Source organism: Sebastes fasciatus, chromosome 20 (genome assembly GCF_043250625.1).
Source record: "Sebastes fasciatus isolate fSebFas1 chromosome 20, fSebFas1.pri, whole genome shotgun sequence".
Classification (NCBI taxonomy): Eukaryota; Metazoa; Chordata; class Actinopteri; order Perciformes; family Sebastidae; genus Sebastes; species Sebastes fasciatus.
The window spans coordinates 9,473,046-9,497,036 of record NC_133814.1 but is presented as its reverse complement, the minus strand read 5'-3'; the positions used below and the strand labels follow the sequence as shown (position 1 = coordinate 9,497,036).

General features: G+C 40.4%; 2 protein-coding genes across 2 annotated transcripts; one reads left to right on the top strand and one right to left on the bottom strand.

The window, feature by feature from the left end:
* Positions 1–772: 772 nt before the first annotated feature.
* LOC141759018 (L-xylulose reductase-like) lies at positions 773–8,443 on the top strand. Its single transcript, XM_074620907.1, has 7 exons — positions 773–776; positions 807–1,038; positions 1,207–1,249; positions 2,012–2,111; positions 3,964–4,028; positions 5,613–5,730; positions 7,627–8,443. The coding sequence occupies exons 1-7, from the start codon at positions 773–775 to the stop codon at positions 7,728–7,730; spliced, it is 666 nt and encodes a 221-aa protein (XP_074477008.1). The 3' UTR covers positions 7,731–8,443.
* Positions 8,444–8,679: 236 nt separating this feature from the next.
* Positions 8,680–22,684, bottom strand: rac3b (Rac family small GTPase 3b). Its single transcript, XM_074619399.1, has 6 exons — positions 22,470–22,684; positions 16,824–16,895; positions 16,460–16,577; positions 14,493–14,555; positions 13,730–13,889; positions 8,680–12,916 (listed from the first exon to the last, which is right to left on the bottom strand). Exons 1-6 carry the CDS (start codon positions 22,502–22,504, stop codon positions 12,786–12,788), a joined length of 579 nt encoding a protein of 192 aa, XP_074475500.1. The 5' UTR covers positions 22,505–22,684; the 3' UTR covers positions 8,680–12,785.
* Between the last annotated feature and the right edge of the window lie 1,307 nt (positions 22,685–23,991).

The window sequence follows — 23,991 nt, the reverse complement described above, 5'->3', positions numbered from 1 at the left end:
TGTACACTGCAAATTTCCAAAAAAAAGAGCAAAAGATGCTCCTACATATTATGCAGCAGGATAAAGAGACACATTCTGAATTTATACAGTGAATAAAACATACTAGGAGATATTGGGTTTATTGGGTTTGGGGGTCCTCCCCCCCCCAAGAACATTTGAAGGTTTTTTACTTTAAACCATTATTACTATAAATGACTCCAAAAAAGCATAAAGACAAAACTTACTATAGTTAAATGATTATTTTATTATTTACACATCACAGCCTTCATCTCAAAATGTAATTCTTCTGGAAATGTTTGCCCTGTGAAATCAAAACTTATAATGTTTCAATAAGCATATTTATTCACAACTAAATAACAGTTAACTAATTATGATTATTTTACAAAAAAGGACGTGAACATTGTATCGATGAAATTGCATGTGAACTTCAGAAGACTGATCAAGACATGTGATGAATTTGCATCATCAAAGAGTCTTGTCAGATCCAACTCACTGAGAAAATGGAATAAAAAAAAGCTTTGTTCACGAGTGACAAAGTTTGAGTCATGTGTGGAATGTGTGTGTGAGTGTGTGTCGGCTCTGGTGTCACAGCAGCAGCTCCGCTCTCTAATCTCAGTCTTTGTGTTTATGGATGTTTTGTGTCTCAGAGATTGGCAGGGCCACGGCTCTGGCTCTGGCACGCTGTGGGGCAAAGGTCACAGCGGTCACACGCACGCAGGCTGACCTCGACAGTCTGCTGCAGGAGGTACTCCTCTTACTTTCACTTGAAGTTATGTGTGATGGATGGATGTGATGTCATCTGACAGATCAAGACAGTTCTATTATTACAGAGTGTGTGAGAGTTAAAACACTGTGCATCGACAATATCATCACACCAATATCTTGTGTTGGCTTCCTCTCACTGTGTGTAGACTTGGCAGACTGGGGGGCCACGGAGGCGGCCCTGCAGGACGTCGGCCCCGTTGATCTGCTGGTGAATAACGCCGCCTATTACTATCTGCAGCCTTTTCTGGAGGTCACGCCTGACCAGTTTGACCAGTAAGACAAAATACAAGATGCTTTGACGATCTCCAACTATAGGAAGCTGCAGCAGTAAATAATCACAGAATATACGGCACAATGTAGAACGAATGAGTCATAATATACAGTTTCATCATATGGCAACCTGTTATGTTTATTATGTACTAAATTGTCTTTCATCTCCAGGTCGTTCAATGTGAATGTGAAAGCTGTGCTGCATGTCTCTCAGGTACAAGAATGGCTCAAATCCACATCACTGCACGTGCATGTCCTTCATTCTTGGCTCTATTTTGTTCTTTGGTCTTTTTCCTTAATTTACATCTCCTGTAATGGATTACCTGTGTATCAGTGGTTTAACCCCCTGAGGTCTACGCTGTCGTACACAACAGAAAATTACTCTACTTACTACTTTTAGGATATCTCCGATACGCTGCGGCATAGAGACTTACTTTAACTTGCAGTTACTTTGTCACCGCCGGGTGTGATTGTATTCCTTTCAGACGGTTTGTAATGCAGCTTGGAACAACTGTGTTTTTTCAGAGCGTTCTTAAAAGTAATAAACCCAACAATGAAGGTCTTCTGTGAGTATTTATCCATTTATCCTTGTTGAAAGCAGTTGTTGTCGATAGCCATTAGTTAAAGCGTGCAGACTGCAAGATTTAGCCCATGATTCAGTGGGTCAGGTCTGAAATAGAGGCTGTGCTGACTCTCTCGTCCTTATGGTCATGCAAGTATTTATACATTCATGTGACATCACTGCAGCATACATATTCCCAGTTTATCCTGAAAAAAAAAAGATGTATATGTCATGATTGTGATTTACTGTGTTGAGATTCTACATTTATTGATACAAAAGGAGATCAGGTGGACCAAAAGCTGCAAAAAATAGCGTAGATGTCAGAGGGTTAATCACACCATTAGTTTAAATTGAAATGTCTGTTTCATCAAAATGCTTCTGTTGAGTCAAACAGAGCTCTGTCTCTGTGTTCAGATAGTGGCCCGCGATATGATAGCCAGAGGATCAGGAGGCTCCATCGTGAACGTGTCCAGCCAATCTGGACAGCGTGCCCTCAAAGACCACGCTGTCTACTGTGAGTAACAGAGGAACCAGCCAGCATTCAGCTGGAGCCTTTCATTGGAGAAAACGATTTCAGTTCTTGGATCTCTTAAATGGAAGTAGCTGATAGAGGTGTTCAGTAAACCATACGAACAAATCTTTAACTTCAAGCTGAACTGACTGTATTGAATTGTTGTCACTGACTGAATCAGCAGCTTTTAGCAGTGGACCTCCTCACTGGTATACATGTTTCCCTGTTAAATACCCTGCTACTTAGGGCTGTGTATGGGCAAGAATCTGGTAATACGATAGGTATCATGATACTAGGGGTGTAAGAAAATATCGATAGTCGTGAGTATCGCGAATTATGTGTTGTGAGACTGTATTGATTCTCAAAAACACTATTGATTTTTATTTAACTTCTTAAAAATCCGAGTGAAGCTACTGGCATCATATGAAACTAGAAAACTTAACAAATCCATTGGTACCAACTATGTGAAGGAGGCTGAATAATACTAAAAATGTGCGCTAAATTTTGGTGAGGAAAACTGTCATAGCCATTTTCAAAGGGGTCCCTTGACCTCTGACCTCAAGATATGTGAATGAAAATGGGTTCTATGGGTACCCACGAGTCTCCCCTTTACAGACATGCCCACTTTATGATAATCACATGCAGTTTGGGGCAAAAAAACATGCCGTTTTTTGCATGCAGTACAAATGTGTTATATTTAGTAAAATAGTGTATTTTTGTGTTCTTTATACTATGACCGTTTTCCTAAAACAATATATCGCCTTGCTTACAAAATATATTGTAATATATTGAATGGTTCCCCCTGTATCATGATACCTATCGTATCGCCAGATTCTTGCCGATATGTGATATACAGTGGAAACTGCTTATAGTAATCACGTCTGTCCGGGTCAAATTGATCACTATAAGCGGATGATTATTATAACCACATTTTTTGTTGTTGTCCATCATTTCTCATGCAGATTACCATCTGATTGACATTTGTATATTTATTACATGAATATAAAGTGATGAAACGGACCGCTTTGCTATTTACTGGCTCGCTGCCAATTCCCCTGCCTTTTCCCTCACCGAGGGTGAGGCATTGCTGTTTTTGGCTGGCTCAGAACGACGCCCCTTTGCTAGGGCTCCTCGTTCTCTCTCTCGGTAGCTGCATGAGCTACCGGATAGGCAAAGTTTCACATTAGGGGCATATACGTGACCAGGCATTATAAATCCACTTGACGAGGGTGGCTTCAACCACAGGTGCTTTCCCCGTGCACATTCGTTTTTCATTCAGAGAAAATGACTTTCTTTTTCCCGTCATGATATCAATGTGCACGAAGCATCAGCCTCAGGAAAGCAGATGGTCCACGAGGCAAAGTCAGAGTATAAAGAACACACCACCATATGCATAAAATCTGAGTAAAAAAAAAGTGAACTTTTATGCAATCAGAACAGTGGAGGTAGGGTGCAGAGGCTTTGCAGCTCCTACCTTGTGACTGAAAGGTTTTTTAGGTCTCAGAATGGTTTGATTTCATTCATGAGGATTATATCTGACATTATTATAGCCCACTCAGTCCTTTTTACCTGTCTGCCAAGAATCTTAGCATGTAAACTCTTTATTAAAACCAATACGTTTTGAGAATCAATACAGTATCACAAAACATAATATCACTCAAGTTTATCAATACTTTCTTACACCCCTAGGCTATTGCTAACCACTACAGATCCATGTGTTTAGTTGTTGATTCGGTCATTTGTACATTTGTATCAAAAGGGGAAGGGGGGTAGCACTGAGACTGTAAAGGTTTTATCGCTGCAGCCGTGGTGACAGTAAACTTCCTGTTGTCTCTGTGCTCCTGTCATTGTTCGGGTGCCACTAAAGGAGCCCTGGACATGTTGACTAAAGTGATGGCTCTAGAGCTGGGACCCCACCAGGTACCATCACGCTTACACTGCATGAAAACTTCCCTTGATCATTTGGAACGTTACATTCCACAGTGAGCTATATCAAGTGATAAAAAAATTAGGAACCCCTGTATGTTATAATGCATAGAACAAACACTGATATGCACTTTATGTGCATTATGGCTGTACTTTACTTTAATTTTAAATATAATTTTTTAAATCGGGTATCAGTACAGCCAGTAGAGTACAGCAGCTCATCCTACCCACTAACTACAATTCCTGCTCTCTCTAATACTTAAAGGGGACATATCATGCTCATTTTCAGGTTCATACTTGTATCTATGGTTTCTACTAGAACATGTTCACATGCTTTAATGTTAAAAAAACACATTATTTTTCTCATCCTGTCTGTCTGAAACGCTCCGTTTTAGCTCCGGTCTCTTTAAGCCCTTCTCCCTAAAAAGCCCAGTCTGCTCTGATTGGCTTGTGAGAAAAATATGGTGCAAATGTAGTTCTCAAGCCGTGGGTGGAGATACTCTAATACTATATATTCTAATGAGCCTGCATGTGACATTGGCCCTGTTCAGACCTGGTATTAGCTTGCGTCCTCAGTGATCGGATCACAAGTGGACAGCTCTAGGTACAGGTGTGAACGCACTCAAGACGCATTGAGGACTCATTGAGATTGGATCTTTCAGACCACATTCATAGGTGGTCTGGTTCACATATGACTACATTCTTTTAGCAGTGTGTGCATAAAAATGTGTCCTGGGCAACATTAAGGACCGCCTACTCTACTGACATCCTGCTGGGATCCACAGGGTCACTGCGCTCCTCAGGTGAATAAACAGACACAGACACGGGCGCTTGTCAGCATGGAAACGGCCTCTGTGCTCTACTGTATCCTGTCGGTACAACTTTATTTTATTAAAATATATATTATATTATTATACTGTCGGATGTGTCGGTGTTTTTGTTCCGCTGCTTTGCACGGACCTGACACCCGCCCGCTGATGTTGATAAAATGTTAATAAAATGTACCAGAATTCACGAATATGTCAATATATGTCATATTACTATTTACATTCATGTAATATTACGTCACAACGTCTGCTCTATCCGCCATGTGTTTACTACGTCTTTATTTGCATATAGATACGGGGAAGTGACATCCGATCACAAGTGGTCACTCAGGACGCATGTGGAGACGCATTCTAATGCCAGGTCTGAAACGACGTACTTAGAGCTGTCCACTTGTGATCAGATCACTCAGGACGCATGTTAATACCACATCTGAACAGGGCCACAGGAAGGGGAGCCAAATCTGATTGGCTTGTTGAATCACATGTTTTCTGATCTAGACAGCCCAACAAAATACTGACTGGTTTGTCTCATTTCACAGTTTGTGGGTTGGTAGGAACTCCAGATACCCATATGGATGTGCACAGGCACTGAAAAAGTGAGTTTTTCATGATATGTCCCCTTTAAAGTGAGACTGTCACTATTAAATAAGCAATTAAATCCTTTAATTTGTCTCTGCTGTTAAAAAATTAGATGTTTGATGGTGTTCTCATTGATTGAATGATGGAGCTGTTTGAACTGTGTTCTGATCAGATCCGAGTGAATAGTGTGAACCCCACGGTGGTGATGACTGAGATCTGTCGCCTGAAATGGAGCGACCCCGAAAAAGCCAAAACCATGATGTCCCGCATCCCCTTAGGCCGTTTCGCAGGTCAGACACTACAGGCTGTATAAACATACTGTTGACACCATGCAGAGCAGGAGACCACGGCTGATTTGTTTTCTCAGATTCTCTTTTGATTCTTCCATTCTGTAATACAGTGACACGTCATTTCAGGTCACTGTTGATACAACTGTCTTTCTGTACAGCTCGACGTATCCCCATCCATTATCTAGACCTGCTGGAGCCTATCCCAGCATGCATTAATGATTGAAAGGCCGGGTGGACCATCTAGTTACTACCTGCACAGTTTAGTTCAACACTTTGGGAAATATAGTGTGGCGGTACTGATTCCCCCAGGCTTCAGTTGATCAGGCAGAAGACTGAGAACCAGTTCCCATCCACATAATAATATAAAATAAAATGCCTCCTTAATAATAATAATAATGAACAAATGCCTCTTCGATAACAAACAATTAAGGAAACTGAAATATTGTTTTTATTTTTCCTTTTACCCTCCTTTAAAGTTTCCCCAATCGAAATAAAGTAAAAGAAATGGGTATAAAGGGTTTCAGTGAAAATCAACAAATGAAAAGAATAACAAAATAAAGCTTGCAGGTGCTAGGCACATTTTTTTGAACAGAGTAGATGTCATTTATTGAATCCTGGTGCCTTTTAACAGGTGGCTTAATATGTTTATCTCTCTGTACTAGCATGAAAAACATTATGGATAGATTTTATAATTTCATCCAGAGGAAGTGGTTGGCTCCACATCACATGGTCTATTCGAAAATATTAAAAAGCTAAAAGTACATAAATTGATTTGATGACTAATTCAGAGCCATCTTTATTAAAATGTTTAATTAGCTGGGCATACCAGGCAATACGGATGCGCATCTCTCAGTAAATCATAACCAGCAAGTATTCAGCTGAGCCACACCCTAATGTAAATATGATTTCATATTTTAAAATGTATAAAAGGAAATCTTGTGGAGCCACACATCTGTAGGCCTGTATAATACTGAGGACTGAAATAATTACCAGGCAGCAGAGCTGAGGCTCAGTCTTATACTTTATTATTTTCTTAATTTTATATTTTCTACAATTTATTATTTATGTTATTGTTAATAATCACTTGTCTTAAGATTCTATAGAAAATATTCTATTCAATAAATATTGTTTATACCTCATTCTGTTCTGTAGTATAGTTTTACACAAGGACACTTTGACTACAGTTTCCTCTCTCCACTTTACTCATTGATTTGATAACATTAAAGAAATTCATTTTTACAGAAATTGCAATTACATGCAAGTGTTTTTTAAAATTCAATGTTTAATCAATAGTCTGTGTCATTCTATTTCTTTCCATATTGTATTAGTCCAGAGTTGTAACTAAACCTTGACAGGGAGACTAGATCATCATTGTCTTGTTTTAAACTGATGTGCGCCTATGAGGAGTGCCATCACGCCCAAAGCTCGTTCCAAAAATAAGCACTTGTACTACTTCTTGACGTTTAGGTTTGTCCTCCTCTTTACTTAAAGACACATGGAGCGTGTGAGAGTTCATACCAGGGTGCTGAAAAGGAGGCTGATGGTTGATTCAGATTCAGGAATGTGGATTCAGGAATGTGGATTCACCCTCGCTCTTCACCCTTTGCTGGCCATTCAGTCTACATGTGTTTAGTGGACTTGGATATGTCCTCTTATAACTGGAGCGAGAGCTGTGTTCACATTCTCTTCAATGAAGTCTAGCATGTTCTTGGTCAGTGTTGGACTCCACCAATACTGACTTGGCGCAGCCAAAGAGTGCAATTAAATCTAGATCTAATCTTATAGTCAGCATGGGTATAAACATAATGATGCAGTGTATACACACACTTTCACTTGATACATGTGTTGACCTACGTGTTAACTTAGTCCCCTGTGTGTATGTGTGTTTGTGTGCAGAGGTGGAGGACGTGGTGAACAGCATTTTATTCCTGTTGAGTGATAAGAGCAACATGATTAATGGAGTCTCTCTGCTGGTGGACGGAGGCTTCCTGGCCTGCTGATCAGCACGATGCCTCGTCTCAGCACACCGCCCATCTGCCTCCTGTCTCATCACCTCACTGCATTATACAAACAGAGGTCAATTTAATTCAGTCATTAAACAACCAACCGCTAACTTTTTCTTTATTTGCGCTGATTTTATATGTGATATCGGAGCATGTTTCTGTGATATTTATGTAAAGGAGTATTATTGGTGTCTACTGTACAGAGGGCTTAACAAGTTTGCAGATGAGGTTAGAAACAAGTCTGAGTAATAGTGATGTAGGGGTTTATTTAACGTTATCATAATGGCTCAGGCACCTGCAGAATTCTGTATTTGCATTGCAAAACATGGTATTTAACTGCAAATACTAGTAATGTAAAAGTAGACATTATGGTCATGAAATAATAGGAATTTACTGGAATTATTTTTAATTCTACCTACCTACCCGTGCACTCATTGCACGTCATAGAAGTCTTCCACAAGCTGCTAGAATATTTAAAATCTAGCATATTTAATCAATATTAATCTTTCTAAATTAAGCCATAATCTACCAATTTCAAAGAAGAGATATTCTCATTACACATGTACTTTATGTTTGACTGACAGGCCTCATTATACAGTATATTAGTTTGTGCCAGTTTGGAGAAACAGATTAATTAAACAATATAATACATAATATAATATATTACTCAAACACTGCTAAATTTGAATACTATAAACAAAGATTTCCTTCCTAAAATGACAATAAGCTATTTAATATATATATATATGTATATATATATTTATGTATGTAATATTTAAGTGTGCTTATTGGCTCATTTGCATAATAATTATTATTTTCTCATTCATTATATTGTTTTTACCCAGAGATTGTCCGTAACTTTACTTCTGTTTCTCACATGTTCTTACACGTTATTATGTGTTGTGTAAAGAGAAACAAAAAGAACAAATCACGACAGAAGACGGAGTACCTTACATATACATTTGTATTTAGTATACAAAAAATTGAAATATTTCACCACACAGACGTGAAGTAATAAAAAATAAGACAAACAGTTGGAACAAGTATACAAGTCATCTTACATTACATACGTACATGGCCAATGCATTTCATTTTACAACCTCTCCTAAGAATTACAGTGGGTCAAATAACCAGAGAACTTCCATGCAATAGTAGATTAGAATGTTTTTGCTGCGTTTTCTCATCTACAATTTTCAACACCTTTTAGCTAGGCAGGACCACACGACATGAGTCAACCACACAGTTTTGCTATGCCAACCAAAGACAGCGTGACAGAAGTGGACCGCAGTGCTGCGTCTCGCCACGCGAGGGAGACAGACACACTGCAGACCTGGAACCATACAGAAATGCATTTCATAAAGGTGCAATCTGCACTGTTTGCCACGACGACAAACGCCACAAAGATTGGCCCCCTTTATTTGTACACTGTTAGCAACACTTCTAACTTCAACACAAGCGACTATAATCCCTTTAGTTTGAATTGTTTTAGTTTTTAAGAGCTAAATATTCAGGTACATGTAGATAGATATTCATAACGCATTCCTTTTCTAAGGATTATTCTGTACATCACTAGATGTCATTAATATCCTTTTTTTTTTCTTTCTTTATGTCCACAGATTGTTGAAAAGTCTTGTGTATTACTACAATACAATATGAAATAGTACCAAAAACTGGACACTAAAAAACTTGGCTTAAAACAATACTGTCTTTTTATGCACTATTATACCCCAAACTGTGAAACAAAGCCGTCTCACTGATACCGACACATGTGCTCGTCCACACTCGCAAACACCAGCGTTCATATACACGCCTGTGACACACTCACTCACTCACGTACGTACGCACACACAGAGGAACAGAGACAAGATCTAAAACAATGGGATAAATTAATATATTTAAGACCCATGCAAGCTCCTCCACCCCCAGAGGCAGAACTCAGGCAGCAAGGTTGTACAGCCCCCATGTTTGGCATGCTCGTCTGTCACGTGTTCACAGTTAGATGAAGTTACCCAAAGACAACTGACTAAGATCACATGTTTGTCCAACGAAAAGAACACAATCGTGATTTCCACCATAAAAACATAGACACCATTCCCACTTTGCTAACAGTGAAATGTTTCCGTATAAGTAAAAGAACTTCAAGTAATTTGACAAAAATTATCTTTTTCCAGAGGCTTCAACCACATTTGTTTGGGCTTCATTAGTTGAAGAAGACCCAGTGAATGACCCACAGAAGTCATCATCATCATCTCACATTCTTTGTTGATGAAGACCGACCGTGAGGTGCAATTAAAACGTTCAACTTCTAGCTAGAATTTGAATTATTGATGTTGTAAATAGCAGCAACATCCAACTTTTCTGCTGATCACAGGCAGCAAGGTGTGGCTGAAAGCTCCGGTAAAAAAAAAACAGACCTGATAACTGATTTGTCAAACTACTATTCACAAGGTGAACAAGGCTAAATAAGAAAAGCCAAAAACGCGTGTTCAGAGACAGTGGAGTTAAACGTCACCAATCTTACTTTTGACTGCTATTTCAATGTTCCGCTGGGTCTCTTCCATATAACCCTTTTACAGGAACGTGTTCATAGCTTTGTCCATCATTCCTATCAATATCAACTACATTGCACTCATTGAAATAATTGCTTGGGGGGTGTGGCGAGGCTAAATATCAATGATGCATGGTTCTACTTTTTTCTTTCTTTTTTTTTTTCTTTATTATTTATTTATTTTTTATCCGGTTTTATTCATATTTCCTTTTATTTTATTCATTATAAGAAGAAAAACAAAAATGAAAATATTTTTTTATCTACAAAAGGAGCTGGCCCTTCAGAAAAGGTTTGGGAACCAATGGGTTAAGGGCAAAAATAAATCACTGGGCCCCCATTAACCCCCATTTCTAAACTGCAATGTAATTAAATACACTGATTTGGCAATATGCGACATATTAGCACAAAACTGAAACAATGAAGGTCTTATAGGGTAACGTCGGACCTTATCTTCCCATGTTCTTGTGTCTAAGTGACTAATGGGTACAACAATTTTTTAAAATTGGTCCAGTATTGATGGAGAATAATCGGCAGCCGCGAAACGAGCTGCGAGGGCAAGTGAGCAGCATCAATGTAACGTTACATCCACTAAAAAGTGCTCGTTTTTGACACCGACACGCTCAGATTGTTATTTTAAGTGTCTGACAACATCATGGAAAGAGACCCTGCAGAGAAATGAAACGTCTTTCTTTATCTAGTCTGTTTGTCTTTGTGGCTAACCAAGTCCCGCTCAAGGAGAAGTCTTGTTGCGTAATCTGAATATCAGGCAGCAACAGGTCCCACTCTTAACAGCATTCTTCCTCTGTGGGCAGAGGGTCACAGCACCCACAGGATCACCACCAGACTCCTCCAGAGCTTCACGGCCTTGCAGCAGCTGATTCACCCTCCTCTGCCTGTTGCCTCTCTCTTTCTCTCTTATCTGTCTCTCTCCTCATCCGCTCTTCAATTTGTAGGAGCTCTCTTTATTTGAGCCAGAGCATACGGATCTGGCTCAAATAAATGCGGGCGGCCATCGAATTCAAAGACCTCCTCCACATTGTTGAAATCATCGAAATATTCAAAATCTTTTAGATAACACTAAGCGACGTTTTCTGTACTCCAACACAATACAAACTCTTCCCGGACACCTCTCTCTCCAACTCTCACTCACATTTCCACTCTGTCCTCCATAAAGACTGTATATAACGATGGACGACATGACAGCTCCCCAAAAGTGAAGCCAAAACATCTCGATCGCCCCCTGGTGGCTGGCTGCAGTATAGGTCATAAAGCTCGCCTCCTCCATGTGTGCGGATGGGACATGGGACAAACTAAAAAGTCAAAGAACACTTCAAATATATATTCTTTTCATTTTAGGTATCAAGCTGATGTTTGTTCAAGGGTTAATTTTTCTGATAATTTTGGTTTTTAATTAATCCAAATTAGGAAGTTGAGACGCGTCGTCCATCTTTATATACAGTCTATGGTCTTCCGCCAACAAGTCGCAACAACTCACGAGATTTCAGAACAAGACTTCTCCTCTCCTCCCTCTAACCAGGGTCCTTTCCATAATGTTGTTAGACAGGTATGATAACAATCTGAGCCTGTCAGTGGCAAACAAAAAAACTCTTAGTGAACGTAACGTTACATTGACGGCGCGCAATTGCCCTTGCAGCCTGGCAGCTGAATTGTTGTCCCCACTACTTACACACAAAAACATGGGAACATAGAGTCCAGGTTAAAAAATATCAAAGTTCCCCTTTAAACTAGATTTTTTTCACATGGCCCCTCTCCTTTAAAGCACTTTCTTGTGTCTCATCAGACTTTGTGTTCTTAAATCTCAACAATTACGTTATCACTAATTGGAATGAGGGCTAAAACTACAGAAATAAGACCCAGGTTGTGATAAACCAGAGTGTCCCTTTAACTTATCACTCTCATTTCTTGAAGAAAAAACATATTATTTACATTTAAGACACCATGCTATATTTGTGAAATTTAGTGAATGCAGGCGGTAGTATCTTGTTTTTGACCGTCAGTAGCAACAGATTTGTGTGTGTGCATGCCAGTAGTTTGCATTGTCTCTACATGCTGATCTTAGATCAGGAGCTGAGGGTAACTTCAGACCTGAAGGCGTATTCATAGTTCACTTTCTATCTAGTCAACACTGCATTAATTCAAGCAAGCATGGCTGCAAAAAGAAGAGATGTTGCAGTATGAAGACGAGTAATAGAAACCTTTTGTCAGCCCTCATGGCAACTTGATGTGGTTCTATGAGTACAAAGTAGGTGGACAGTCAATGTCTTTCACATAGAACCTACAGTATGAGCCTATTCAGTAATGGTAAAAAAATTGGATTAAATATTGGTCTTGTTACCAATATCGCTTTGAAAAAACATCAATATAAAGAAAGCAATCTCAGCAGTGCACACTCACTCTCGCTAGTTTTTCTCTCTCATCCTCTCAGAGAAGTAGTGGTTGTTGTTCATGGTGATGTAGTGTAGTGTTTTAGCAATGTCTCCTCTTCAGAACATGGTGCACCTCTTTCCCCTCTTCTTCACAGGCGGAGGGCAGAGGACGGCTCGGATGGCCTCGTCGAATACCGTCTTCAGGCCTCGCTGGGTCAGCGCAGAGCACTCCAGGTACTTCACCGCCCCTGAGGAAGGAAGAGAAAGGGGAGGGGGGGGATGGGAAAAAGATTTCTCAGTGACACTCAGTGACACTGCTTCTAGTGATCAAATATGGCGAGGCTCAAATGGAGACAGTTGAAAACGAGTCCCTAAGTCACGAACCTTAGGGACTCAGTATGCTTCAAATCAAGTGTTTGTTGGATCCTTTAAAGGTCCCATATCATGCTCATTTTCAGGTTCATATTTGTATTTTTTGTTTTTACTAGAACATGTTTACATGCTGTAATGTTAAAAAAAACACGTTATTTTTTACTCATACTGTCTGCCTGAATATAGCTGTATTTACCCTCTGTCTGAAACGCTCCGTTTAATGCATTTCAACGGAATTGCAACAGAATTGTGTTGCTAGGCAACAGCTTGGGTCCATGTTTACTTCCTATCAGCTGATGTTATTTACATACACTGCAACAGGAAACAAACTGGGACACATTTAGAATGTTTACATTTAAAACCGTGTAATGGTCTAAATGTTGTAGATTTGTGACATCACAAATGGACAGAAATCCTAACGGCTTGTTTCAAGCGCACAATTTCTGAATATGGGCTGTGTGTATTTCCCTATGGATTGAGTGTTTTGATACTTTCACAGTATGTATATGGGACTTAAGCCTGCTTTATAATAAAAAAAAACATGAAAATTTCACTTCTTTATAATATGGGACCTTTAAACAGCGTCATTACTACATCACTCGTCATTTGTAGCAAAATAAATGCTTATAAATGAGTGAATCTTCGTACAAAAACGTATCCGGTTGTGCACGTGGCACACGCAGCCTCACCAATCTCTCTTGCCATGGCCAGGCCCTGCGGGTAGGTGATGGGGGAAAGCTTCTTGTCCCGCAGCCTCTCGATGGTGTCCTTGTCATCTCGCAGATCCAGCTTGGTGCCCACCAGGATGATGGGTGTGTTGGGGCAGTGGTGTCTAACCTCAGGGTACCACTAGGGCACCACACACACACACACACACACAAACACACACGTGCACGTTTGCATATAGGAAGGAAAAAAGTGAGTGAGAGAGGAGAAAGAGAAACAGTTAGATACAGATACAGAAGCAGAGCGACGAGCGCCTTTCCACTGTGACATTGAACGCGCTCGGTGAGTTTATGGAGCTAGGAGAAGTTGTTTTTTAATAGATGTGTCTGAATGGAAGCATAGTTGTGTGAACACAAAACATCCTCAGGCAGGGCAGCCTATCATAATCACATCACATGATGAGAGAAATCCCGTCACACTCTGCAGAGGGAGGTTGGACCTTCGGGAAAGTGTGATTTCATATGAGAGCGTCTCATGATGCTCAGCAGATCAAACCACGGCCGGCCGTCACGCTCCCTCTGCAGAGCGATTGGACTCGTTCAGACCTCGTCTTACAACATGTCTCTGTACTACATTCCCCCAGAGGGAATCAGTTCCAAGTCCAGACTGTTCTAAGCCAAGGTCTGAACTAGTGGGGCTGAGGTGTTACAAGCCAGGTGGAGCCATAGATGTGCCTCTAGTGGTCAGACTCGGCGTGGAAGGGGGGGAGTCAGTCAGCGTACTGACCTTAGCTCGGACGTTCTCAAAGGAGGCCGGACTGACCAGGGAGAAGCATATCAAGAACACATCCTGGGAGAGAATCAGAGAGATGGCTAGTTGAGAGTGAGATATGTGTGTGTGTGTGTGTGTGTGTGTGTGTGTGTGTGTGTGTGTGTGTCCCTCCTCATTCTGAATTGAAGTCTATTTTTTTTTTAAAAAGAGACCGTTGTGGTCAAATAAAGTCAACTAATACTAAAACAAAATATTTTCATGTTGTAATGACATTTTTCTAGCTGTAACTACATGCCAAATTATTCTATTTAACAAAAAAAAATCTTGGTCTAACATTATATGAAATAATGTTTTGTAATTTGAGTTATATTGTGTATAGATAAACTAAATATTTCCAAGTTTCTTTAACATTCTACCCATATCTAGATTATTTAAATTAAGGCAATTGTTGACACTTGTCAACAAGACTGGAGCATTCATAATATAACTTTGAAACTATAAAGAGTTTATATCCACCATATTGCACTTGATGTCTTTTACTCACTGTTCCACACAGTTAGTAACAACCTGTCTCTAAGTAAGAACTAGTTTGTTTTGTTAACACATCCTTATTTAGTGATGTGTACATCTCCATTTAACTAAGACTTAAAGGCATAATGAGTAGGATTCATCAGTTGCGGTTTGTAAAACACAACATTCAAAGTTGGCCAGATCAGGCGATGCGGCGAAAACAAGTTTTCCCATTAATTTTGAATCGGGGTAGTGCGTTTGATTCACTCTCGTTTTGGAATGGGCTTTGTCCGCTTGGCATTTTGCCTCGCTATATTTGCGTTTTTTTTAGCCACTCTGCCATTTGCTTACGATCTGGCACCTGGTTGCTAAATTTTTTATAGAGGTTGACGACCCAGAAACGTCCCGAACACAGCAAAATAAGAAAGTCCAGAAGGAGGGCTGCAGGGTCTCTGCAGATACAGACACCGCCAAACACTTCTAGTGGGTCAGAAGTGATAATTGAGAGGGATTACTTTTGTAGTCTTTAGAGGGCTGGGTGATTCATCTAATTTAATTTTCAATACGATTTTGACTTCTAACGATTATGAAAAGAAGATAATCAAGATAAAAATGAGTATTGTGCTGCCTTCCGTTTCACAATTTTGTCTTGTGTTATAAATCCAGCGCACCCCTTTCCTTTACAGCGATGCACTTTTGCCCCGCTTGACTGACCGGCTCTAGGTCAGCTTGGAAAGGCTCGGGGTGGAGGCGCCTGACCTTGCCGCTTCCCGTGGCCGTGGACTCACTGTGCCCTCATTCCCTGCGGGGGGAAGGAAGGGCCCCGTCAATTGTCAACCGGGGTGGACTGTCCTCAGTGCGTCAGGGGTCAGGGGTCGTGCAGCGATGTTGGAAAACCCAACCACCGGACCCATCTTCAAACACTGACCCCGTCTCTTTTACCATGCTTTGTGGGTATGAATTTTTTGCTGTGTCATCACCCTTCATATCTATACAACCAATGTGTTTGTCATTAAATTGTTTACAAGAGCACAAAGTTCCTCATAGATCTAGCCTCTTCATTTTATCGTCAAAGTGCACTAGATTGATGCATTTAACTTTAAAATGTAGCCGACAAAAAAAATGCACGTTTCCAAAGTCAGTGAGTTAAATAATTGTGATCTCAATATTGACCAAAATAATCGTGATTATGATTTTTACCATTAATCGAGCAGCCTTAAGACTATACATAGTTTTATAGGACAATCCTACTCATTCTGCCTTTAAGTTATAGCTAGGCTAAGTTTGAACTTAACCCTAACCCTCACCCAAGCAGCAGCTTTAAGCCTTGTGTTTTACTCTTGAAATGTTGAATACCTGTCACTCTAAAGGCTTCAGATAGAGCTGTATGTGTGTGTGTGTGTGTGTGTGTGTGTGTGTTTGTGTGTGTTTGTGTGTGTGTGCGTGCGGTTGGGAGGAAGGCGTTTGAATACCGTCTGTGGGTAAGACAGTGGTCTGAGCCTATCGTAGTCCTCCTGTCCTGCCGTATCCCAAAGGCCCAGATTCACTGGTTTCCCATCCACCATCACATTGGCAGAGTAGTTGTCAAAGCTGCAGGAAGGCAAATAATACACTGAGTAAAATGCAGTTTAGTAATGACAAAGAACCAGTAAGAGCATCGATAAAGAACCCAACCGATAAGGAGTATTGAAAAGAGTAATAGTAGTATCAATAAAATCCTAACGATACCCATTCTTTAGTCATAGCACTCGACCCCTAAATTATAGTACGGTCCTATAACATGAAAAACATCAAATAAGTGTGAGCGCATGTGCAGTGTGTGTGTGGTTTACTCACACGGTGGGGATGTATTCACCAGGGAAGGCATTGGTGGTGTAGCTAATCAGCAGACAGGTCTTACCCACAGCCCTGAGAGGGAAGAGGGACAACAGAGGACACATGAGGACACATTCATGATACAGTTTCTTTTTAGTCTTTATTGCTTTTATGTATACACAAATAAAACACAAATATAACAACGAAACTTGCAACAGTGCAGCGAGGGGTTCAGTTTACAATTGATGATGCAGTATACAGGGTTATTTTCTTATTAAAACATTTTCCAATAACTAATAGTATTGTCAATACAATTATACAGTGCTTATGTCTTTAATTCTATACCTAATCCATTTTTTCCATTTTCTGTTAAACTCATCTTCTTTCACTCTTAGAGAATAAGTCATTTTCTATGTACTATGTCTAACCATTGACTAAGTCTGGGGGGTGTCCGCTACAAGCCATTTTCTTGTAATGGCCTTTCTGCCAGCTGTGAGTAGGATTTTAACCAAGTACTGATCTTCCTTCAGCACCACTGTAGTTATATTACCCAGGTATAAAATGGAACTTTTCTTGATGATTATATATCCTAATACCTCCTTTAATACTGAATTCACTCTGTCCCAAAATGGTTTTCTATTTTTGGGCAACTCCAGAAGGTATGTGCATGATTTGGGTCTGTGTTTGCTTGCTTTTTATGTTAGGCGTAATGAAGAAACAAATCAGATTTTTCCAATTAAATTCTCTCCATAATAGTGAATTAGTGGATTCATGATACAGTTTCACGCTCATATGGACAAAAACTAGTCCCGTGTAGACTGTACGTAAGTAAGTGTGTTTGCATGAGTGTAAAGGGCAGGCTGCTACTCCCTTTTTACTGTGCCACACAGACACTGGCCTACATTCATGTTGCCTGAGGGCCACAGTAGCCCCCTATGATACCACCCCCGACACACACACACACACACAAACCCACACTCACTCACATGCACAACCTACCGCTAGAGTACACATATCAACCCCCTCCCCTCCCATGTAGTGTACTGCACTGACACAAGGCACAGGGTTGCCACACAGATTGGTGGTGGTGGTGGCATGGAATTGGTATTGGCTGTGTGCTCATGCATGAAGTAATGAGCAATTTTATGTGTGCATGTGTCCATAGACACAGCAAATGGTGGCGACACACAGTGCCAATATGTGCGAGGGTGCCACGAGACTTGATTTGAGGTCAGTGAGTTTCTCTGGTTGGGACAGAGAGCAGAGGACAGAGGGAGGGAAGGAGACGGAAGTACGGCAAGACATTATGTTAGTGTCTTCATGTCTTCATTAAGGGTTTATTCTAGTGATTACACTTGTTGGGGGACTAGTGAGAGGCAAATTAAAAAAGAGAATTGGTGCAGCAGAGACCGAGATTCCTGACCTTCAGTCCCAGTAGAGTGCTGCAGGGATGACGTCTTTTTGTAGGCCAACCAGGAAGTTAGCATCGCCCTGGTTTCCCTCCAGTAAAAGCCAATGAGGATTTTTCCATTGGGTTTTGGATTATTGCAGAAAAATAAGGTCTGTGGCAAACACACGTTTATGATACTTCTCTACTCAGCAAGATAATCTTCACAAATGAACACTGCTGTTATGATTTTTGAAGTGTGAATGCAATCGGCAGAAGTAAAAAGCTAACGTTAGGCTATAAACGAACTACACCACGGTCGCCTAGACGCGAGTATAAACACAACGAGGCTGTAAAATAGGACGTTAGTAGTCTCATTTAGCCGCTTGTTAGCAACCGCCTTTTTTAAGACACATCAAGGATTCAAAATTCACAAGTGGGGTATTTATTGATGTATTTTATGTTGTAGAACAAAACGTTAAAATCTCTTCAGCTTGTGTTAACCACAGACCTTATTTCAGGCATCTATCTAAATAACCCATTCAGAAAACCCATTGACTTCCAGACATGGATGTATTAAGAGAACTGGATACAGGGTTGGAGGCGGGGACCCGTTCATTCCTATGAAAGTTGATCAGTGGCGCATGAAGACAAAATGGCTCGACTTCGCAAATCAGAGCTGTAAGAACATTTGAAACACTTTGCCGTTGCAGGTGTTACCAACACACTGTCCCCATAGTTGCAGAATCATCATCCAAAAACCATCCATTGACCTAGAATCCCAAATTGAATTGAAAAGCGTAATCTGCTTTTAAGCTCTGTAATTGGATGTTTCTCACTGAAAAGCACCTTTTTGAGCCGTGGTTAGCTCAACTTTGTTTTTTTATGTCCACACGCTTGCATCTTTGACTTTTTAATCAAAGAAGCAGATGTTTTCTAACACAGCTGTTCATATTTTGTTCTGATGATTCAGCCAGGAGAGTGAGTATGTTTTCTTTAGTGTATAATCAGCTGAAAATAAGAATCATTGTGTTTACGTTACTTTAGAATGAGCCGTTTATATCTACAGTACATACGGAGGGGGTCCTCCTCACGGAGCCGGAACGCCATGTTTCTACAGTAGCCCAGAACGGACAAACCAAACACTGGGAGGAGCTATTTGCATCGGCCACCGTAGTTTTCCTACACGCTTGGCACACGGGAGAAGTTTCAGTTGGTTGCAATCTGCAACCTCACCGCAAGGAAGTGGAAAGTGCTTCAACTTGAGTGGAAAATTCACACATATCCCGAGGCTTTAGGAATCCAACGCATTAATGTATGTATGGAGACTAGAGGAAAAGAAGAGAGACTCTAGGAAAACAACCGAGTTTCTGGGATTAGTCAGAGTCTGAGCTGTTACACAAACACACACACAGATGGTCTCCACATACACGGTCAGTGCATACTTTGGTAGCAAGCTGCAGCTAAAGTCTGTGCAGCTGGTACAAAGGGCTTGTTATAACAGCAGACATTTTGACTTGTAATGGTAAGAAAACAATGGATGTATAAAGAAAACCGAATACAGCGTAGGAGGCGGGGCCCTGCTTATTCCTATGGAAGTTGCTCAGTGGCGCATGAAGCAAAAAAAAGTTGGAACTCCGAGTATAAAATTATCCGGATCTTCTGCATCCGTTGGGCCCATAGAGCAGCCGCAGTAGCGTTTCCTTTAACTCTGCCTCCCAGCCCTCGTTTCAACCTCGGTCTGGGTCTCATTCACATGAACATTTTCATTATTATTTTTAAATTCAAATTATTTTCACATTTAAATAAGGGCTATTCAAGTGTTTGTACCGGGAAGTTCATTTACAGAAGTCTTTTTCCCAATGTAAGTCTCTGGGAAAAAGCCTTAATGGCGCCCAATGGCATCACGTGACGGACACGGAAGTTGCAATTCCACGGTTGGGCCACTATTTGCTTCAAAGCCCGGCACTCTTCCTGTGGGGATTGGAGGAAAAAAAGCTAATAACATTAACACTGGCTCAGTAAAGCATGACAGTGTGACAGTGAGCCAGCAGGAAAAATAGCAGCTACAGAAACTGAAGCAGCTAAATGGAATTCAGCTATCATTCATTTTATTATTTCCACCTGTGCTGTTATATGTTAAATGTCTTCTGTAAAAAAAGGCCTTTATTGGCCATTTGAGGCATAGATTATCTATCAATCTAGCAAAAAAATACACTGATAGGGTGGAGTCAGGTGAAATGGGCCATATATGGTTGGAGCATTATAGCTCTCTAAAATGTGTACAGCCAATCACAATAACTGGTCTCGCATTGTTGCAACAACACTAGTTAACATGTAACAATAGTTCTGATTGATCTGAGGTTGCTATTAGGCGCAGGGCATGTAGTGTTACATGAAGCATGTCAGAGAAATTGTATGTTAAGTGAGCCTGACATAGCAAATGTCACTCATCACTAATAAGGATGATAAAGCAATTATAAGCTGGCTTACGAACAAAGCAAAAATGTTTATTTTGACAGGCTCTTTCAAATAAAAAAGTTGAATTTTAAAAAAAAGAAAATAGATTTTTGTGAAAAGAAAGTCGTTTTATGTACTGGCCCATTTTAGCTTAACCATGTCAGCTAAAATGGGCCACTATTTTCAGCTAAAAATGGGTCACATACACACTTTTACACAGAAGTTACACAGAAATTGAGGCTGCCAAACAGGTGCATAGATCTAAATATGTATCCAAGCAAAATCGTAATAATCTTTTTTAAAACGGCTGCTCCGCCGTTCACTTGTATAGGGATACAGGCCAGTCTTGCCCTGTCCAATATGGCGCCCACGTTGATGTATCGCTGCAATGGGCTGAAGCTTCCAATGCGGCGTCTATGTACCGTATATTGTATATGTCTATGATTTTGGGCTAATAAACATAAACTGCACAAACTGTCCAGTCAAATTTGCTCCGAGGTACCTTTTGAACACACCTTCACCAAACACAGAGTGGGCACAATCCACACACACACACACACACACACACACACACACACACACACACACACACACACACACACACACACACACACACACACACACACACACACACACACACACACACACACACACACTATGTATGTGCATCAGTGTTGTTAGCTCGCTACAAAACATCTTTAGATTCTGTAAAATGGCTTTTGCAACAAATACTGACAACAAAAACATACATTTGTGCAAATAATGCAAAACAAAAAACCTGCTATGCATTTAGTGTAAGCACACCTTTAGAGTCTGGTAAACACCTGTCTTTCCTAGTTTATAATGGAGGCTTTCTTTTGATGATGACATCATCAGGGTTGTTTATTAGAAAGCTCTCTCCATAGCCAGCTTGGGCTACTCCCACTGAGCCTGAGGTGTAAAATCAGAGGGAGGCACCTTTAAGTGATTTGTGACATTTAAGAATTAAATAAGCAATTTCTTTCTGCACATTATCACTCTGTATCTTTTATATCTCTATTATTGTTTTTATAATTTTTGTATATTTTTATACCTCTCCTGTGTTTCACTCTGTTTGCTGATGTTGCTGCTTTTACACCTAAATATCCCTCCGGGTATTAATAAAGGTTCATCTTATCTTATCTTATCTTATCGTATCATCTGCAGAATTAAGATTTAAATCAGAAAAAAAGTCAAAATTCTGAAAAAAGCAGCATTCAAAGTCAATATTGCTTCAGTTTCAGCACTGTAATCATAAAAATATGAATCAGGCCTATTCTTCATTTTTTTCTAAGAATTGACACTAATGGCTCATTTTCATTTATACCTAGCAATGGTATCAAGGTTTTTAAACCAGCAGTGAAGAAAATCCTGCAGCCAAATGTCAGCCACACATGCAGCTAAATGCAGGATCTTGGTCCAGTGAGAGATAGGGAGCAGTGAGCATAAATGAGGGCATTGGGGCCTGTTTGCCACTATAACAGGGCCACAAATTCCTCAGCGTGCATCAGCACTTCAGCCTGCCTCCAGTGGCCTACGAGGCGTGTAGGTGTTCCCGCATCCGCTCAGCTCCCACCGTCACAATGAACCACGATGCGACCAATGCAATCACACAAAAGCAGATAACTAGATAGATAATCGACTGTGCATAATTGAGAACCTGCAGAAACCCGACGGATCGGTGAGCCCCAGCCCTTTTTTCCCAACATAGCATCCTCCCATCATTCATCCATCCGTGGACGCTTCACCGAATCACACGGAGAGAAAATGATGTGCTGGTGTTTGTGTAAGCATGCTCTTACCCGTCGCCCACCACCACACATTTGATAGCCTGCATTGTTGCTGCTACAGGGAGCTGGAGGCTGTTCAGTTCAGTTCAGGAGGGAGGGAAGCAGCCGGCGTTTGGTGGTTTGTAATAGATCCGACGGTCTGCACTGAAGTCTCGGATGAGAGCAGCGGGCCAGTCCGCTCGGCGATGGAGCCGCAGTGAAAGGGGTCGATGACGAGAAGCGCCGAGTAACTCCGGAGAGAACCGAGTGTTTTTTAAAGGGACAGAGCACCGAGTATAAGACGAAGCTTAGCAGAGGACGAGATGATTCACCGTCTGTTACTTCCGGCTTCGCTTACACTCTTTGATTGAGCACACTAAGCTACTACTGCTACTACTATTACTACTACTACTAGTACTACTACTACTGCTACTACTACTGCTACTAGTACTACTACTACTACTACTATTAGCCTACTGCTACTACTAGTACACTGCTACTACTACTACTACTACTACTGCTACTAGTACTACTACTACTACTATTAGCCTACTGGACTACTACTACTACTACTAGTACTACAGCTACTACTAGTACTACTGCTACTAGTATTAGCCTACTAGACTACTACTACTGCTACTACTATTACTACTACTACTAGTACTACTACTACTAGTACTACTACTACTGCTTTTGCTACTACTACTACTACTACTACTATCACTACTACTATTAGCCTACTAGACTACTACTATACTACTACTGCTACTACTATTAGCCTACTACTACTACTATTAGCCTACTACTACTACTACTACTACTATCACTACTACTATTAGCCTACTAGACTACTACTATACTACTACTACTACTACTATTAGCCTACTGCTACTACTATTAGCCTACTACTACTGCTACTACTACTACTAGTAGTACTAGTACTACTACTGCTACTACTACTACTACTACTACTACTAGTACTACTACTACTACTGCTACTACTACTATTAGCCTACTAGACTACTACTACTGCTACTACTAGCAGTAGTAGCAGTAGTAGTAGTACTACTATTGCTAATACTATTAGCCTACTACTAGACTACTACTACTACTACTACTACTATTACTAGCCTACATTTTTACGAGCCTACTACTAGCTAACATTCTACTACCACCACTACTAGGCTACTACTATTATTAGTAGACTACTACTACTATTACTACTACTAACCTACTACTTGCTAACATTCTACCACCACTAGGCTACTACTATTACTAGTACTGCCACCACAACAATAAAACCTATTCCTAAAGCTTTGCACTGAATCTGTTGGGTATAGAGTATAAATTAAAGTCAACAACAACAACAACAACAACAATAATGATAACTTAGATACCTATACAATGTTAGGAATCACAAAAAAATGTAGCTAAATATGCATGGTAAATCAGAATTATGTTTTTTTTAAGACAAAACTATAACAATGAGTCAAGATGTTTAAATGCTATCTCATAATCTGATTCAGTAGGTCCTATTTCATAATGTTGACCTACA

Bases quoted from the DNA above. Each gene is read 5' to 3' on its own strand.
- LOC141759018 (XM_074620907.1), top strand. The intron at 1,039-1,206 runs GTAAGACAAAAT...TTTCATCTCCAG, and splicing joins ACGCCTGACCAGTTTGACCA to GTCGTTCAATGTGAATGTGA. The intron at 4,029-5,612 runs GTACCATCACGC...TGTTCTGATCAG, and splicing joins TAGAGCTGGGACCCCACCAG to ATCCGAGTGAATAGTGTGAA.
- rac3b (XM_074619399.1), bottom strand. From the start codon at position 22,504: ATGCAGGCTATCAAATGTGTGGTGGTGGGCGACGG. The intron at 16,578-16,823 runs GTGAGTAAACCA...GCCTTCCTGCAG, and splicing joins GGTGAATACATCCCCACCGT to CTTTGACAACTACTCTGCCA. The intron at 14,556-16,459 runs GTATTCAAACGC...ATTCTCTCCCAG, and splicing joins CACTGTCTTACCCACAGACG to GATGTGTTCTTGATATGCTT.